Below are 19,028 nucleotides of genomic sequence, written 5' to 3' on the forward strand. Positions count from 1 at the left end.
GGGCAGCAGATGGTGCCTTCCCTGCCTCAGTGAGCCTGTCCCCACTGTCCTTTTGGAAGGCGGAGTGTCCAAAGTCTTTCACACAGGGACTGGTGACAAGGCAGGGTGTAACACCTTAGGGACACACACACAGTCTTTCCCTACAGCTTGTTATTTATAACCTGGACTTGAATCTTGGTTCCCATGAGTCCCCAGAGGCACTACTCAATGGCTTCCTCAAGCCAGGCACCAGGGACTCAGTGCCAGGCAACCCACCCACTCCTGCAAACAAGAAAGCTGGGAAATGAGGGCTCAGGTGCTACTGTGGCCCTGGGATGGGGAGAAAGAAGGCTGGGCTTCCAGGAACCGCTGAGGAATGTGGTCCTCAGAGGAAATGGGGCCTAAAGGGTGCTGGGCAGAGGGAAGGGGGCAGATGGCAAGAGCTGGGCTTTACAGAGGAGAGAGGTGCCCGGAGGCTGCACAGGAAGCTGGGCAGAATGCAGGGTCCCATGGGTAGTGAGTCTGTGTGCCTGAGTTACCCTGGAGGGCACCCTGGAACAGCACTCCCTCATGAGTAGATGGTCAGGTAGCAGGGTGACTGGCTCCTTCGGCTGAGCCAACCTAATACTCCGCCCTAATACTGAGTATGGTAGGTACCCCAGCACCAGGTCCCCCAGGTCCATGCTTCTGACTGTCTCTCCCACAGGTGGACCCCTACCTGCCCTATGAGTACACCTGTGAGGGGATGCTAGAGCGGATCAACGCCTACATCCAGCACCAGGTGGGTGTGCCCACTGTTTCCTGCCCCAGGGGCATGAGGTCTCCACCCCTAACCTCCTCCAACCCCAGCTGACGGAGCTGGCTCAGTTCCAGGGCGTGTAGTCTGCATCTATGGTTGTACCCAGAAGGCAGCTCAGCCTGTCGCCTGTAGACAGGCAGGTGTGGAAGCAATGTGTGCTCAGGGGGCAGCCCTCACCTCACAGCCCTGATCCCACTACCCGGTTGACCTGGGAACACAGCACTGCACATGTTTCACTCTGTAAATGTTTAGCAATTTGGTAACAAGCTGGGCACGGAGGGGCATGCCTGCAGTCTCAGAACTCAGGAGGCCGAGACTGGAGGATCACAAGTTCCAGGCTGGCCTGGGTCACAGAAGGAGATTCTGTGTCAAGACAAGTTTGGCAACTGAGTGAGTGGGGCATGCAGGAGTGCCCCTGCCCCGAGGGCCCATCTCCTAGGGATGATCTGGTGAGCCAGGTGGGGAATGAGGTCTTTGTCCTGGAGAAGGGGGAAAGACAGGTATAAGCTTCTCTCCTCCCTGTTCAGAATGCCAGACAGTGAAATCTGGGCAGGGAAGCCAGAGGTGACCTACCTTCCATACAAGCCCTGGCCCTGCCCTATACTCCCTGTGTCCAGTCACCTTTGGGGACAAGTCCATGATGCTCACAGCATAATAACAGCATTTACTGGGACCTGTGGTCCCTGGAGCCAAGCCCAGGTCACCCCAAGGCCCTTTCCCCACTATGGATGGGGTTTATGGGTAGACTTCCTGAGCCTGACCCAAACATTGAGGCAGAGCAGAGCAGACATCTTCCAGACAGGCTAGAGTTCAAGCCCAGCTTTGCTTCCCACCCCTGAGCAGCCCCCCGACCCCTGAGCACCGTTACTTTCCTGCAAGGATACCTGGAGGCCTGTGGGAGCACGGTGATACATGAGTGAAACGATGCGTGAGGCTGTGTGGCCTTCAGTAAGTGCCTAATAGTGGCTCGTACTGGAACCTCAGGGCCAGGTTCTGAAGCAGGAGCTGGGGACATCTGTGTGTCCTTCTTCTCTAACTCTGCTCTCCTCCTGCCAGGACTTTTGTGCAGCCCCTGCTCCTGCCCTTCCAGGGTCCCATCCTGCACAGAGCCCCTTTGTTCTGGCCACCAATGCCACTCACCTCGAGTGGGCCCTGAATGCCAGCTCGGTCCCTGGGGCCTGGCCCCCTCCACACTCCCTCCGGGCCTGGCTGGCCACTCCTGGGAAAGCCTGCACCGATGCCTGCCTGGACCATGGGCTGATCTGTGAGCCCTCCTTCTTCCCCTTCCTCAACAGCCAGGAAGCCTTCCTCAGGTGAGTGGCACCTGCTCTTGCCTGGTCCCGTTGGGGCATTCCCCATACTCCAGCCTCAGCCCTCACCCCCACCATGGCTGGTCCAGAAGAGATGAATCCATGTCACACAGCTACCCTACATACAAGCCCAAACCGCCAGGGTGTCACTCTCGGCCTGCTCTACCCCTCCCCACCTTCACCCCAGACAGCAGCCATGGGCATCTTTCCTGGCAGTGCAAACACTGCCAATAACATCTCTATTGCTGGCTACCGGGCACCACCACCCTCTCCAGGATGGTCTGTCTCTTCCTCTCTGAAATCCCCAGTCGTGAGGCAAGGTGGACCCAAAGAAAGGGTGGGTAGTGCCCGGCTGGGAGCAGCCATTGCCATGTCTGGCCAGTGATGGTGATGTTGGTGACACCCTGGCAGGCTGCAGGTGCCCTGTGACAGCACGGAGTGGGAGATGCATCACCTGTACCCAGCCCTGGCCCAGCCCGGCCAGGAGTGCTACCTGCAGAAGGAACCGTTGCTCTTCAGCTGCGCCGGTGCCAGCACCAAGTACCAGCGGCTCTGCCCCTGCCGAGACTTCCTCAAGGGCCAGGTGGCCTTGTGCCAGGGCTGCCTGTGAGGCTCCCAGGTCCACTTGCCTGTGCCCGCCTGTGGGTGGCGGGAAAAGCACCAGCACCTTCCAAGCTCTAGCCGGGATTCCCGGGACTGGAGCACCCTTCCCTGGTCAGGAAGGGGCAGAAGAGTGGAGGCCCTGCAGCCTCTTGTGTCTACCCAAGGTGGGTCTGTCCTCACCCAGGCTTGGTGGAGGAGAAGATGGGCTGCCCAGGGGCTCCATTGCCCGGAGCAGGTGGTCAGAAGCCAGCGGTACAAGGCGAAATCCCAGCCAGATGGAGAAAGGGCCCTGGCGTGAGCCCCTGGTTCACAGAGGGGGGGCCTGGGCCCAGAAAGGACCTGGGTCAGAGGAGACCTGGGAGTGTGGCAGGAGGCCTAGCACACAGGGCCGGGGGTCCTTGCTGTCTGGAGGTTGAAGAATATGCACAGGACCGAGGGAGGGAAGGCCAGGGGACGCTGCCCATGCCTTCTCTTAGCTTCTCTCACCTCTCTGCGCTGGGGACCTCAGTTGGGGTTCAGAGATCACCCAGACCCTAGCTGGCTTGTCTTCCTCTCCTGCTTGTCCCAACTGTGCGTTCAGGCTGCTCCTGACACTCATTCTGGCACGACCTGCCATTGGGGGGGGGGGGCCTGAGCAAGGGGCGACAGCCTCTGGCCCCGCCCCTCAGCCCTAGCCCCGCCCCTCAACCATTTCCGGCCAATCGGCCATTCCTCGTTGCGTTGGCCCCTCCCCTCAGCCACGCCCCCGCCAGAGCAGCTTCCACCCCAGAAATCAGGCTCTGGGCCCCAGATGGCCCTGCGGGCCCTGAGCCCTCATCCCCACCCTCTCAGTGTCTTTTTCAGGCCCGGCTGGCGATGGAACTTCTTCCCATACACTTCTGAAATATTTCCGCTCGGTCTACAGTGCGTCCCTGTCCCTCCCTCCAGGTTCCTCTAACCTCAGTCCACCTCTAGACCCAATTGCCCACCTCTATGTGGCATGCCCACCCCAGCCCCAGGGTGCTCCACACCCCCAGAGCCTGTGGGGTTCTACTCAGACCTCCACATCACTGCCACCCACCCCGACAGGGACCCCACCTCATGCCCAGGAGAGAATGGGCCTGCTAGAATGGACCCTTCCCTCCCTGGGAGGCAGCGGGGAGCCCTCGGTGGCCTCAGGGCAGAAGGCCTGGCTGGGCCCTGTAGCCCCCAGAATGCACTTATTCCCAAGGACCTGACCTGATGGAGGAAAGCAATAGACATACTCTTCTCTCTCCTTTTTTTTTAAAGATTTATTTCTTGAAATAATAAATATTTTATTGGGATGTGAGATGCAGAAGATAAATTGTGTCTCTTCTTTCTTCCTCAGCCCCTGGGGCTGGCCCAGCATGAGAGGAGGGTTGGGCCCCACAACTGGGGCTGCTGGCTCCTACTGGCCTCCAGCAGGCTGCAGCCATGTGAGACCAGAGGACAGCACAAACCAAGTGACCAGCGGTGGCTTTGTGCTTGTGTGGAGTGACCGAGCACTGAGTGATCTCCTGAATGGGGTGCACTGAGCTGAAAATTTGACAAATGAGTTGTCACTGTATATATTCTGGTAAGCGCTATCATCTGCATTTTCCAATTGAGGAAGCAGAGACACAGGGAGGTGAAGTAACCAGCCAAGGTCACACAGCTTATATACTGGGAATCAAAACCCGTTCAGAGCTGCTTGGCGAAGTCATCCACCCAGCACAGTGGCTGGCAGGTGCTTGTGGTTTTAGCTGGTCCTGCATTTAAGGTACCTCACAAACACAGGCTTCCTTCCAGCCAAGGGGTTTCAATGGGGGAGGGGTCTGAATGGCCGGGTCCATCCCAGCCTCCTGGGATGGATGGCGCTGTCCACTGGCAGCAAGGTGGGGGTGGTCAGAAGAGCCAGTAGAATGCCCTCTGGTCATGTAGAGCCATTGGGCATCTCAGGCACTCCCAAAGCCTGGGCAAGCCTCTCACAGAGTCAGCTGGCTCTGCGCCCCATCCAGTGTAATGGCTTAGCAACCTGTGGGGGTAGGGCAGGGAATGGCATCCTGCTATGCGACCAGGGCTCCCCTTCTTCCTGAGAGCCCAGTGCCGCTGCTGTCCTGTGTGCTGGTGTCTGCAGTTTTCTAAGGAGCTTTCCAGTGAGCCAGCCTGAAATGGGGCTCTACCATTAGCCCTCCCCTCCTGAGTCTTCTCTTCTGGGTTAGGACAACGATGGAGGGTAATGGAATTGGACAGGTCTGAGTCTGAATCCTTTTCTAGGTTTTTTGTTTGTTTTTTGGGTTTTGTTTGTTTTGTTTGGCCAGTCCTGGGCTTGAGCTCAGGGCCTGAGCACTGTCCTTGGACTTTCTCAAAGCTAGAGCTCTACCACTTGAGCCTCAGCACCACTTCAGGCTTTTTTCTATGTATGTGGTACCAAGGAATCGAACCCGGGTCTTCATGCATGCTAAGTAAGCACGCTACCACTAGGCCAAATTCCTGGCCCCGTGAGTTTGAATCCTGACTTTGAGTCTCACCACACCAGCTATGGTCCTGTACCACTGGCTTCTCTAAGACTGATTTATTTCCTATTGACCACAGCCCAGAAGTTTATATCAGCCCAGATGTGTTATCTTACAGTCTGAAGGCCAGGAGTCAGAGCTGTTGGCCCGACTGTAATCCTTCTGATGTTGAGGAAAATCCATGTCCTGGCCTTGTCCACCTTCTGGAGGCCTTCTGGCCTCCTGGGCTCTTGGCCCCAAGCTCCATCTTCAAAGCCAGCAGTGTTTGATGGAGGTGAGGTCACATTCCCAGAATCACCTCACTGCCTTAACACTGGCTGATTAGCAAACTCAGTCCACCTGCACCTGTTAATTCCCCCTTGCCAGGAGTCAGAGCTGTTGGCCCGACTGTAATCCTTCTGATGTTGAGGAAAATCCATGTCCTGGCCTTGTCCACCTTCTGGAGGCCTTCTGGCCTCCTGGGCTCTTGGCCCCAAGCTCCATCTTCAAAGCCAGCAGTGTTTGATGGAGGTGAGGTCACATTCCCAGAATCACCTCACTGCCTTAACACTGGCTGATTAGCAAACTCAGTCCACCTGCACCTGTTAATTCCCCCTTGCCAAGAGAGCATGAATCAGGATCCTCCAGAGAAATAGGTCTGCATATATATTTATAAAGATATGTAGATCATTGTCTCTATTTACAAGATGTGTGTCTACATAGAAGGAGATCTACTTTAAGGAACAGCTTCATGTAATCTGATACTGGCAAGTCCAAGTTTGCAGACCCTTCAAGACCCCAGCTGTCTTTGAAGTCTCAAGGTCACGTGCAGATTTTTCTTTGGCTAGGAAGGGCAACCCACCTCCTTCTAGAGGCTTCCAGGCTCAGATCTGACCATGTGTGTAGGTACCATGGACACACATTTAACCACATCTCCATGTGACATTGCACAAGTGCAAGTCCCAGGGATTAGGATGGGGGAAAGAAGACACATTGTTCTAAACACAGCCTCCCATCCTCTTTCCAGGCCCTCCCTTGCCTCCTGCTTTTCCTTTCCCTGTTGACTCTCTAGTTGTCCGCTACAGGACACCATGAGTCACTGAGGATTCTGAATAAAGAGGAAGTCCTTGCTGGCACCAATGGCTCATGCCTGTAATCCTAGCTACTTGGAAGTTAAGAGAATGAGGAATTGAAGTTTGACATTATTTGGGAAGGAAAAGTTCTGAAGACTCCATCTCAACTAATGGTTAGGTATATTGGTACATGTCTATCATGCAAGCAACAAGAGAATCACAAATAGGAGGATCAAAGTTCAGGTCTGTCTGGACTTAAAATGAGATCTTGTCTTAAAAAATATAACCAGTGGGGCCAGGAGTTTGGCCTAGTGGTAGAGTGCTTGCCTAGCATGCATGACGATCCAGGTTCAATTCCTCGGTACCACATACATAGAAAAAAGCCAGAAGTGGTGCTGAGGCTCAAGTGGTAGAGCTCTAGCCTTGAGAAAGTCCAAGGACAGTGCCCCGAGCTCAAGCCCAGGACTGGCAAATATATATATATATGTATATATATATATATATATACACACACACACACACATACATATATTGCCAGTGCATAGCTGGGCTGGTGGCTCACACCTGTAATCCTAGTTACTCAGGATGCTGAGATCTGAGGATCAAGGTTCAAAGCCAGTCCGGGCACAAAAGGACCTGAGACTCTTGTCTCCAATTAACCTCTAGAAAATGGGAAGTGGGGCTTGGCTCAAGGCTAGGTGGTAGCCTTGAGCTCAAGAGCTCAGGGAGTGTCCAGGCTGAGTTCCAGCCCCATGACCCACCAAAAAAAAAAAAAAATACACACACACACACTGTAAAGCTGGATGCAGTGGCTCACGCCTGTAATCCTCGCCCCTTTCTGCAGTGGCTGGGAGCTGAGGAGGGACTATCTGGAGGTGGTCCGCCTCCAGAAAGGAAATGCCAGATTCTTGGCTTCTTGATATCCTGAATCTATTTCATTTAAATAAACGAAGTTGGCTCCCACCCAGAAAGGAATGGGCTCAACTCTAATCCTGGAAACTTCCAAACAGCTGTCAGAGGGCAGAGTGGCTCCTATTCCAAACTGAGATCACAGTTTATTGGGTGACATAGGGGCGGGGCAACGAAGGCCGTGCTGTCACTGATAGGTGAGTTTAAACAGGGGAGGGGCTTCTTCAGGAAGGAACCACAATTGGGTGGTGGAGGCCAGGTCCTAGGAGCAGAGGTGGAGGCAGAAGGAGTGAGACTATGGAAGAATCTTACAGTCATTACATTGATAACAGTTTGTTTAGTGGAAGGTGGTGATTCATCCCCTCCTGAGCAGTTAGTGGTGAAGTCATTAGTCACTGAGGGATGTTGTAGGCAGAACAGTCACGGCCTGCTGTGTACCCCTGCTTGTTCTGCTCTTGGGGTCCTGTGTGCCTGGGTGTGTCAGCCAGCTCCCTGAAGTATCACTCAGAGTCATCCAGTGTGTAAGCTGAGGCGTGTCTGTGACCCTCCCGGCTCCAGAGAGGGGCCTGAGTGCTGGCAGTGCCTGTGGAATTGCCATTACAACACTCTGCCATTCAGGCTTAGGATGATGAAAGGATTCATTCCCTGGTTTTAATTATTCAATAGTAATTAATGAAAATGTGAGTGCGATCTCTAAGGAGCTCAGTAACCAGTGGGGGTGTGGTGGGCAGAGGAGAAGGTGGTAAAGAAACATCAAGGGAACCCAAGGCTCAGGCCCAGTCCTCTAGACTGGGAGCTTTTCCCTGCAGACCAACCAGGCTGGGGTCGGATTCTTTATTTAGAAGAGGAGAGAATGAGATCCACTGTGCCGGAAGCCAGGCCATGTGCTAGAATGGTGATGGCATCTTCTCTGCCCCGTCCATGGGGAACAGAACCCCCCCTCTATCCTCCCCCACCACAGGACCAGAGCCATCTCATGACAGAGTTGGACAGGCGGACTTCCACAAGGGCAAGGCGGGGGGGAGAAGGTGGGGTACAGTCTTACCACACGCCGTAAGTGATGGGACATGTCCTCCCAGGCAGGGCAGCTCTTGGGGTTCACTCACTGGGGATGGGGGGGCGCATCTTGGGGCCTAGAAGGAAAGGAGAAATCTCAATGGCCACGGAGGAAAGGGCCTAAACTATGGGGGGACTCTCTGTCCTCCCACAAGGTGACAAATCCCTCAGAAGGGAGGGGACCCAGATGGATTGCTGATGGTACCAGCCCTGGCCAGGCCAGAGCTCAGGAAGAGAGGTGTCCACATTTCCAAATGGCACCAGGGAGGGGACTCTGGGTGGAGTCAGGTGTCCTGAATGGTGACTTCTCCATGGGGACCCCACAGGGACCATGGGGGGACCAGGGATGAGGAGCAGTCATTGAATGGAGCTTCCACGTGGATCAGGTTGAGCAAGGCCATCACCATCCACGTGACCTTCATCATGGATCCATTCCAAACACAGATGACTGACAGCATTCAAGCCCAGAACGGAAGTGACTTAATGTGCCCCAGGCCCCTTGCTCTGGTTCTTCAGTGTTTTTCTGCCCATAAAGACCTCCTGATGTGCTCAGCTTAATGGAGCCAAATGGTGTGTGTGTGTGTGTGTGTGTAAACTCAAGGTCTCCTTGGATTTTTTGCTCAAGGCTAGTGTTCTACCACTTGAGCCACAGCTCCCCTTCCAGCATTTTGCTGGTTTTATTGGAGATAAGAGTCTTGAGGACTTCAAATTTAGATCCTCAGATTTCAACCTCCTGAAATCTGGGGTGGGAGCCACCCCAGGCCTGGCAAAGCCCATGGTATTTTATGCATGCAGCTCAAACTCACTGATACACTCCATCTCCATTTAGGTCAAATTAGTTTCAGAAAAAATATATGTACCATGCTTACAAGACTGGGTGTAGATTTATTTTGTTTCTGACATGGTGGTTGAATGTTCTAACATGAGCTCAGGCTCACTTCCACTTCTCCTCTGAGCTACTTCACAGCTCTGTAAGTTGTAGAAAATCGATAATAATACCAATTAGTCTTGTCCGTAGGCACACATAGGGAACTGTGTCTGCTTGAACCATTGATTATTTCCTGTTGCCCCAGGGACCAGTTTGCATCTGTTTGTAAAGCCACGTCCATCTTCCCCAACCATCTCTTACTCTGGATTCTTTACAATTTCCTATGCAAACGTATGTGGCTGGCATATCTGGCTGAATCTCTCATGAATTAGTAAGGGGAATCAAACCTTTTACCTGTGGTTTCACCTCCATAAAATTCACCCGTTAGCAATGTCCCGTCCCACAGTCCTGTGGTGGGAATGCTTGTATTCCCTTTATGCTTCAAAGCAAGAACACATGGCGCATGGAGAGGTTAAGGCGCATGGTCCAGAACCACCCAGCTAGGTGGGCCTTGAGTGTCCGAAGCTGGCTCCACAACTTGGGGCTGACAGCGCTGTTAAGTCTCTAAGGGGGAGGTGACTGTGTGCGCTCCATCAGGTCTGCAGTGACCCCCGCAAGATGAGCACAGATGAAAAAGGACAAGCAACGTTGCCAGCCTGACTAGACAACAGGAAAGCTACTGTGGCAGTTGTGCCCACATGCCACAGATAGAGTGATGATGTGTACTGGGGCTGAATTTTCCAGGCAGTGCTTGCTGCTGTGTCATCCTATCTCCTATATGGGCCTCCTGGGTGGATTATTTCTACACACTCAAGGAAACTGAGGCACCCAGATGTGAAACTGGAGGTTCTTGTTTGTTTCCTGTTCTGGCTTATTTTGGCTGAGCCCTGCAGGCTGAAAAGCCTTCACAACCCTTTGGGGACTCTTCCTGAAGGTCCCTCACCCCAAGGCTTCCTTTGGTGGGCTTCCTGGTCTGCAGTCAGTCCTCAGTCTTGACTCTAGCAGAGACCACCAGCGTTGGGCATTCTGCAGCAACAGGGCACTGGCCTGGAAAACCTGCTAATTACTGTTGGAAGTGAGATCCTGTCCCCCCCCAAGTCTCAGCCATGGGGAATGGGGCTCCCAGGCTCCCACTACCCACCTCATCTTCCTCACAGGGACCTGGCAAATGTGCCGAGTAGCTGCTGAGACTGGTGACCGTGGCTCCCCTGCAAAACTGAGGAGCGATGAGAAGAAAGAGCCCGGTACCCTCTCATGTCCCTTCACCTCATTTCCAAGGGAAATGACTTGTTGGGCCTCATTTGCACTCTCAAGGCTGAAAGTTCTGGTTAGCTGCCAAGGAAAAAGTTCCTGTTTTATGCATGAAGCTCTGCGATTGGGGTCTCTCAGCTGCTCTCCCCCACCCGCAGCTGCTGCTACCTCAGCCTCCTCTACCACCTCCTCCTCCTCCTCCTCCTCCTCCTCCTCCTCCTCCTCCTCCTCCTCCCAGAGCTGACTAGGCAAGGGTCCCCAGGGGTAAGACTTGTCACCACAGCCCAAGGCCAGACTGCTTTCCCTTCCCTTCCCTTCCTCCCTCATTCCCTCTCTTTTCTCTCTCCTTCCTTCCTCCCTCCCTGCTCTCCCTCCTCCTTTTCCTTCCTTTACTCTTCCCTCCCTCCTTCCCTTTTCCTTCCATTTTATGTTTTCTTTAATAGCATGTTAATTATACAAAGGAGTTTTATTGTGATGTTTCCAGACATGCACACAATGCACATTACAAATCATCCCCTCTCTTCTCCCAACTCCTGTAAAAATTTCATTACGCTATTTTCACATGCACATACAGTGGACTCATCACATTGCTTGATTTTTTTTTTCAATGCTGGAAATGGAACCCAGGGCTTCCTGTATGCTAGGCAAGGTCTCTATTATTGAGCCCCAGTCTGCTGAGAATGGAAATTTCTTGAAGCAAGACTCCTCCTCCCAAGCCATAAAGTGGAGCCGATGAGACCCCCATCGGGGGATCTAGGAAGGACTGAATAAGCCTGGTGTGCTCCATGCAGACCTGTGGTGTGTGGTTGGTGTCCTGGCTTCAGCTCTCCTGGGCAGGTACTTTGTGCAGTATCCCCCCAAAAAATAAAACAAAACACCACTTGAGTCTGCAGCCTCTGAACCCTCCAGACCTCCTCCCTCCTTGGCCTCTGCAGGAGGCATTTGCCATTTCATCTCACACACCATTCCTCTTTCTCCGTCCTTGAGCTCCCTGGGGTTTTCCCATCTCATTCCTGGCTGCATTTTCCAAGCTCTGTGATTAACTGGGAAATGAAGTCCACTCCCTGCAACGAGCTGGTGGTCCTCTCCTGAAGCTGGAGTCCTGGCTGGGGTGGGGAGGCTGGAAAGGGCCAGTCCAGTGGAAGAGAGAGAGGCTCTGCACTCAGCCTTTAGTGATGTGATTCTATCCCAGACAGTGAGGGTGGGCAGTGCCCAAAGCTAGCAGTTCCCCAGTCATCGGCCTTGGCAGTGCCCAGGTTACAGGCTTTTGGAGGCCTGAGCTCAGACTTTGGGACTGGGTTGCCCCTCAGGCCCTATCAGGTAATGGTGTGAGGGGGTCACTGCCCTGAGTAACTTTCCCCCTGCAGTCCAGCCATGCCATTCCCTAGCCGAGGGAAGTGGACAGGTTCCTGGACTGGCTCCCACATTCGGTGTGGGGGAAGGGGTGCCCTTCCTCACAGAGAGGTTTTGGAGAATGAGGGCTGCTGTGCTAGATTTAGGACATGTTCAAGCCACAGTAGCCATTTATTTGCTCACCTGCAGCCCAGGTAGGGAAGTGCTATAGCCGTGAGTCTGGGGGCTCAGGGATGTGCCACCTGAGATTTCCCTTTCTTCCCCAGGCGGGCAGAGCCAGAAGGCCCGGGGGGGCTTTATGGAAGAGGGAGAAGAGCAGGTTGCCATCCCTCACTGGGTCAGGGCTGACCAGTGGCCCCTGGCTGCCCCTCTAGGGGACAAGGAATCTCCTAGAAGAAGCCTCGTGTTTGCAAGTTTCCTCCAACAAATGTGGCTGAGATTCTAGAAGCTTAGCCTGGGCCTGAGGGAACAGTTGTAGCAGGTGGGTGGACAGCTGGCTTCTGAGGGCTGGGGCACGGGGACTGTGGAGACTGCTGCTAGGGCCAGCATGTGCTGCAGCGTGCCTTTGTGTCAAAGGTGGGGTTAGAATGAACCAGCAAAATAATGGTATGAATGAATCAGAGGACATGCAGAGAACTCAAGATTGACAAACAGGCTTACTGAAATTAAAAGTGCAATAGATGGTCCAGGTGCTGGTGGAAATCTTAACTTCAAACCCCAGTATTATTTTAAAAATAAATTAAATTAAAATGTTTCATAGAAGGACTGGATAATAAATGATCTCTAAAAATAGAGCTAAATGAAACAGAGACAGAAAATATAGAAAAATCCTACCATTTAGATGGAGAAGAGCACACTAGTGCAAAAAGGAAACAAAATAGAATCTTTATGTTATAAGAGAAAATCATTTTTAGCCTGGGGTTCTAGACCTAGTTAAGCTATCTATTGGTAGCCTTCATGTACAGTGAAGATGGTTCAGACAACTAAGGACATGATTCATCTTTAATGCACCATTTAAAAATGTCCCAGGAGTGGCACTGTTGCTCAAGGGGTAAGGCAGTAGCCTCGAGCTGAAGAGCTCAGAGACAGTGCCCAGGCCAAGAGTACAAGTCCCACAACCAACCCGCCCCCCAAAAATGTCCCCCCACAGGCTTGCAGAGGTTTCACTGGTCAGTAAAGATTGTATACAGTGGCATGAGCAATGACAAATGTGTACAGATTTTTCTTTGCAAGTGGCTTGAGGATGTGCTCCAGAGAAATGAAGGAGTAAATGGATCAGCAGGTAGATTCTAGAAGCTGAGCCTGACCAAGAACAGAGTCACACGGGGGAAACTCCCCAAGGATGGTTTTGTCTCAGGCCCAGACAGAGTAACCAGCTCATCCTGCTGGGCTGGAACTGTTCATTTTCAGAACTAAAAACCTGATTTCCTGGGAAACCCCTCCATCCTAGGCGAACTGGGATGTGTGGTCATCCTTGACATACTTAGAAACCCATCAATGAAAACCGGAATATAAACAAATATTTCTTGGGAACAGGTGGCCCCTAGGAGTTTAGTATAATGATGATGTTTATAAGGGAAGTGTTGAAAGTTCAAGCAGACAATGAGATTGCAGATAGAAGTGACCTTTACAGAGGGCAGATTTTATTAGAGAGAACCCAAGAGGACCTCGCAGCATCCTGGCCATGGTCCAGAGAGGGTGAGAAAAGGGCAGACTCGTGCAGACCTGGGAGGTTTGAGGGGAAGAATCAAGGGGAAACTCAGGTCTGTTGGAGGAAGGCAGGGCTGTTGGCTGGCTTGGAAGCCGGTTGCAGGAAACTGAAGCTTGGATCATGCTGGGATAAGGAAGTCACCATCAGGCATTGGACAGTGAGCCTAAGAGCAAATGGTTTCCCATTTCCATCAATGTGATTGAAATATATAATTTATATTATAAAAGAGTAAATAGAAACTCCAGGAAAAATATACAGTTATATAAGAAAATTAGTGGGGCCGGAGTTTGGCCTAGTGGTTAAAGTGCTTGCCTAGCATGCATGAAGACCCGGGTTCGATTCCTTGGTACCACATACATAGAAAAAAGCCAGAAGTGGTGCTGAGGCTCAAGTGGTAGAGCTCTAGCCTTGAAAAAATCCAAGGACAGTGCTCAGGCCCTGAGCTCAAGCCCAGGACTGGCAAAAAAAAAAAAAAAAAGAAAATTAGGACCCAAACTCAAACGTGGTTAAAGGTAGCATTCTAAGCCACTGATTCTGTATAAGGAAAGAGAATCTATTTGTCTTTAATGTGAGAAACAGTCTCCTCACATTCAAAAGGAAATGCACTCACTGCCCGACTTATGTAACTATAAATCCTCTTTATATCACCTTTACAATAAAATAAAATAAAAAAGAAATGTCTCCTATAAACACGATTCAAAGTTGTCAGGCATTAGACCCAAAGTTTACATTCTGAGTATACTTCATGGCCCAACTGCAAAAATCTTTGCATGGGCCAACAATATAAATTATTCTTCTTCCTCCTTCTCTTTCTCCTCCTCTTCCTCTTCTTTCTCTTCCTCCTTCTCCTTTTGTCTGAGACCGGAAGTTGAACTCAAACTTAGTACCTGGTACTTTCCTTCCTTGTCTAGTACTCTACCAACTGAGCCATCACCTCCAAACCCTTTTCTTTTGGCAGTACTAAAGCTTGAACTCAGGACCTATGCTTGCTAGGGAAGTGTTCTACCTTTTTTCTTTTTTGCTTTAGTTTTCATTTCATTTGGGACTGGGATGGCAATCCTGCCTTTCTTTGCCTCCCCAGTAGATTACGGGCAGGCAAAACCTCATCTGTCTGTCTGTCTGTCTGTCTGTCTCACCTATTCATTTTTAAACCATGAGAACCAAGCTGAGACCACTTGGTTGGAGTTCAGGGGCAGATGATGTGGCTGTGGGAAGCAGGGCAAATGCTGCTGGGGGTGTGGGGTTGCTGAGCCCTTGTTATGTCCCCTTAAAAGGTTTCCCAAAGTACCAAAGCTGCAGCAGTCACAGCTTTCCAACTTGCAGACACTGGGAAAGGAGAAGGAAGGGGCGAAACGCTCAGGTTTCACACCTATTCTACCCAGAAGCTTTTAGATAAAACTGAAAAAGCAAGAACTAGGGGTGTATGGCCTTATCTACAGTTTCCATGAGAAGGACAAAAATCAGAAGTGACTTAAAGGGGACACCTGGGAGGGTGGAGGATGAAAGGAAAGGGGGAGGGGGAGAGGGGAAGGAAGGGAGTGGGGGAAAAAGTCAGTAAGCTCTAGGCACCTTTCGATTTTCACCCTAGAGTATGTTCTCTTCAAAAGGTGGAACACAAAGCAAACGAAATTAAACACAGCTTTCAGTTGTGGCCACCCTCTGGCTAGCTCTTGCTAGGAACCCTGCTGTAATGGCTGCCCTTAGGTCTTCATGGAGAAAAGAGCGAGGCCCCCTCCCCCCATACCCACTGTGGAGGCCAGGGAAAGGGAGAGCCAGCCTTGCAATGTCACACCAGAGCCCAGTCTTGCCACCAACCTGCATGTGTCCTCTAGCCATGTCTGGGTGTGAGTCTGCTTGGGTGACCCCAACAAAATGGAAAAAAAAAAAAAAACTAACAGGAAAAAATTAAATAGCGGCCCAGACAAGCTGGTGGCTAAAGGGCACCTGCAAGTCCGGCACTGGGGGCTCACGCCGCCATCCTAGCTGCTCAGGAGGCTGAGATCTGAGGATCATGGTTCAAAGCCAGCTGAGCAGACAAATCAGAGAGACTCTTATCTACGATCAGCAAAAGCTGGCCTGGAGGTGTGGCACAAGTGGTAGAGCCCTCCCCACCCACCCAGCTTTGAGCAAAAAAGCTAAGTGCTTGAGCTCAGGGACAGTGCCCAGATCTTTAGTTCAAGCCCCACAACCAACCCCCCAAAAAAGAGCTTGAAGCCCGAGTTCAGCCCCAGTACACACACATACACGCATAAGAATGTACCTACAAACGGCTTTTCCTTCCCTGCTTTTAGAGTGACCTGACAATTAAATTCCCAACGCAACAAGCTCAAACACCCCAGCACTGTCCTCGAATCCCCGCACAGTCAGGGAACAGGGTCGAAAGTAAGAGATGGGGGAACCCAGTCCGGCTTGGACAATGGCGTCCCATTTCTTCTCCCTGTACAAAAAGAGGATGTCAGCCACACACCAGTGGCTCACACCTGTAACCCTAGCCACGCTGGAGGCTGAGCTCTGAGGACTGGGAAGCCAGCTCAGGCAGACAAGACTTTTTTCCCAATTAAGCACCAAAAAAGCTGGAAGTTGAGATGTGGCTCAACCTTGAGCTGAAGAGCTCAGGGACAGTGCTCAGGTCTAGAGTTCAAGCCCCACGACTGGAAAAAAAAAAGCTGTGAACACCGACTATGAAGCTTGAAGTCAGGGGCTGAATGATGTTCTGAGCATTTGTACTCAAGGACAGCACTCTTCCATAGCACCGCTTCTACTGCTAGGTCTTGATTATGTCAAATCTTTAATATTCCCTGGAGCTCTGCTCCTTCCTTCCTTCCTTCCTTCCTTTCTTCCTTCCTTCCTTCCTTCCTTCCTTCCCTTCCCTTCCCTTCCCTTCCTTCATTTCTTCATTTCTTCATTTTTCTTTCTTTCCCTCTTTGTCTCTGTTAATTACCTTACACTAGTCATACAGAGGGAACTTCGCTGTCACATTTCCACACTTGTCTACAAAATGATCCCATCCACCTCATTCCCTGTGTCACTCTCCCTTACTCCACTGACTTTTGTTTTTAGCCTTGGGGCTTGAACGCAGAACCCTGAGCTTTCTTAAGGCTAATGCTCTACCACTTGAGCCACAGCACTACTGGCTTTTTCTGTGCATGTGGTACTGAGGAATCGAACTCAGGGCTTCATGCATGCTAGGCAAGCACTCCACCAGTAGGCCACACTCCCAGGGCCCTCCATTAACTTTTGTTTTATTTGTCTGGCATTGCTAGGGTTGAACCTACAGTTTCCTTACATGGCTGGCAAGCACTCTATCACTGAGCTACACCCCAACACATGTTTACACGAACACACAAGTGCCACCAGACTTCAGATGCCATCTGCAGCTGCCACCATCCCATGGCTGTCCCTTTCCACATTGCATTCACCCAGCCCTAAAATGATACCAAGTCTCCAAAGGACTCTGAGACAAGTGCCCACATGCCCACATCAGCTGGGAGACTGGGGCTCAAACTACAGTCCATGTCCACACGCTGTGCTGGGTTCCCTGCCTGCAGAGGGACAGGCACTCCCCCACTTCTTCACACAGGCACTCCTCCTAGATGTGTGCTCCCAACAGAGTGGCCAGAGAACAGTCCTTAAAGAATCCTAAGCAGGATTCTGTAGGTAACCCTTTCCTAGATTGCAGCCTGCCTTGCAGTGGGGGCTAGCAGGGCTCTGCAGTCCTGGGGAACTGAGGGGCCTGTCCCTCCCCTCCGCACAACGCTGTGGGACTCAGATCCCCAGTTACAGAGGAACTGTTTGATCCCTGCCAGGATAGTTATAAAGAGAAGTCAGGGGACCAGGAGTCTGGCCTAGTGGTAGAATGCCTGCTTAGCATACATGAAGACCTGGGTTCAATTCTTCCATACCACATACATAGATAAAAGCTGGGCGTGGTGCTATGGCTCAAGTGGTAGTTCTCTAGCCTTGAGAAAACCCAAGGACAGTGCTCAAGCTCTGAGTTCAAGCCCCAGGACTGGCAGAGAGAGAGAGAGAGAGAGAGAGAGAGAGAGAGAGAGAGAGAGAGAGAGAGAGAGAGAGAGAGAGAGAGAGGTATCAGTCTGCACTGGTGGCTCACACCTATAATCCTAGCTACTCAGGAGGCTGAGATCTGAAGATTGAAGTTCAAAGCCAGGCCTGGGCAAGAAATTCCTGAGACTCATATCTCCAATTAACCACACACATACACACATGCATGCACTTGCACACACATGAATACACACTCACAGCCAGATGTGCCCTCTTCATTCCAGCTCTATCCCGCCTGGGGGTTCAGCCGTTTCGGTCCTCTGCAAAGGGCGCTGTGGTACCTCCTAAAACACCCCCATGACTCTAGCTAACTGCAGCTGCCTCAGAGCAGAGCCGCTCAGAGCAGCCATAAACGTTAAGTGCCACTCTCTCACGCATCCATCAACGGTCCTTTATTGAAAAGAATAAAATCTCATGAGCAGAAATAGAGAATCCTGCAAAAATATATGCCCATTAATATCACAGTCATAATCGCAAGGGTTTTAGAAAAGCAGGGAGGAATCATGGGCGCATCCAGCGACCCCACCTCAGGGCCCTTTCTGACTGGTAAGGCTTCAACGGCTTCCGCCCCCACCCTCTCAAAAAGCAATCTTTAGACTCCAGGTGGGGGACTTGAGAATCTGGGAGCATGCTTTTCTAAGCTGAATTCTATTTCCAGTAGTTAAAAAGGAAATTTTAGTTATAGCAACACACATATTATAATGCAAATCCTCCCTTCTCCTTCTCTCCTCTTCTCTCCCCCCCCCTTTTTTTTATTTCATGATGTTCCTGGGGGTTTGAACTCAGGGTCTGGGCACTGACCTTGAGCTTTTTTGCTTAAGGTTAGTGCTCTGCCCTTTGAACCATAACCCCACTTCTGTTTGTGTTGCGATGGTTGTTGTATTTTGATGGTTAACTGAGACAAGAGTTTCAGGCACTTTTCTGCCCCAGCTGGCAGTAATCCTTAGATCTCAGCCCACTGAGCAGCTAGGATTATAGCAAGTTTCTTGATCTGCTGGTGGGCAGCTGAAGTCCTCTTGGCCCTCGGCTGGAGAAAGGCCCTCAGCCCTCCAGTGCAGCAAGGCAGCTAGCGCCCTTGTCAAGGGACCTTCCCTTGGTGACTGCAGATTATCTGGCCAACACTTGGGGTTCACTGAGCCCCCTCTTCTCTGCCTTTCCCTGGTCACCTAGGTTGGCTTTCTCCTACCCATTCTTTCCTTGCACCAGACCAGAGTGAGACATCCCAAATCCATACACACACACACACACACACACACACACACACACACACACACACACACACACACACACAGAATGGAGATTCCATGGAAATGAAGCCAGATAAACTAGGGAGAATGAGGAATGGTCAGCTTACAGCATATATTCCGTCACATACTTCCCTTAAGATTAAGGGAGCAGTCATTTAGAGTAAAATGAAACAGGATTAACTTAAGAAACTGAGGCCCGGTGAAGGCAACTCAGAACTACAGTATTTAGAAACACGGGAGTGCCATCTTTGCTTCAAAGAGAGACAACAGGATGCATTCCTTTCTAAGGGGCGCATTCCTCACCCCAAGAATTAACACTTGCCTTCCTGAGAA

At 51.4% G+C, this 19,028-nt stretch overlaps 1 protein-coding gene across 1 annotated transcript in view; it reads left to right on the forward strand.

Moving 5' to 3' along the window:
* Positions 1-3,053, forward strand: part of Mgat5b (alpha-1,6-mannosylglycoprotein 6-beta-N-acetylglucosaminyltransferase B) — a 43,808-nt gene extending 40,755 nt beyond the window's left edge. Inside the window, exons 15-17 of the mRNA XM_090350392.1 lie at positions 686-760; positions 1,835-2,091; positions 2,500-3,053. Of these exons, the coding sequence (XP_090206518.1) occupies positions 686-760; positions 1,835-2,091; positions 2,500-2,698 (531 nt within the window). The 3' untranslated portion in view covers positions 2,699-3,053. The remainder of the gene's footprint in view (positions 1-685; positions 761-1,834; positions 2,092-2,499) is intronic.
* The last annotated feature ends 15,975 nt before the right edge of the window (positions 3,054-19,028 follow it).

This window comes from Megascapheus bottae, chromosome 17 (assembly GCF_031878675.1).
Source record: "Megascapheus bottae isolate mThoBot1 chromosome 17, mThoBot2.hap1, whole genome shotgun sequence".
NCBI classification, from domain to species: Eukaryota; Metazoa; Chordata; class Mammalia; order Rodentia; family Geomyidae; genus Megascapheus; species Megascapheus bottae.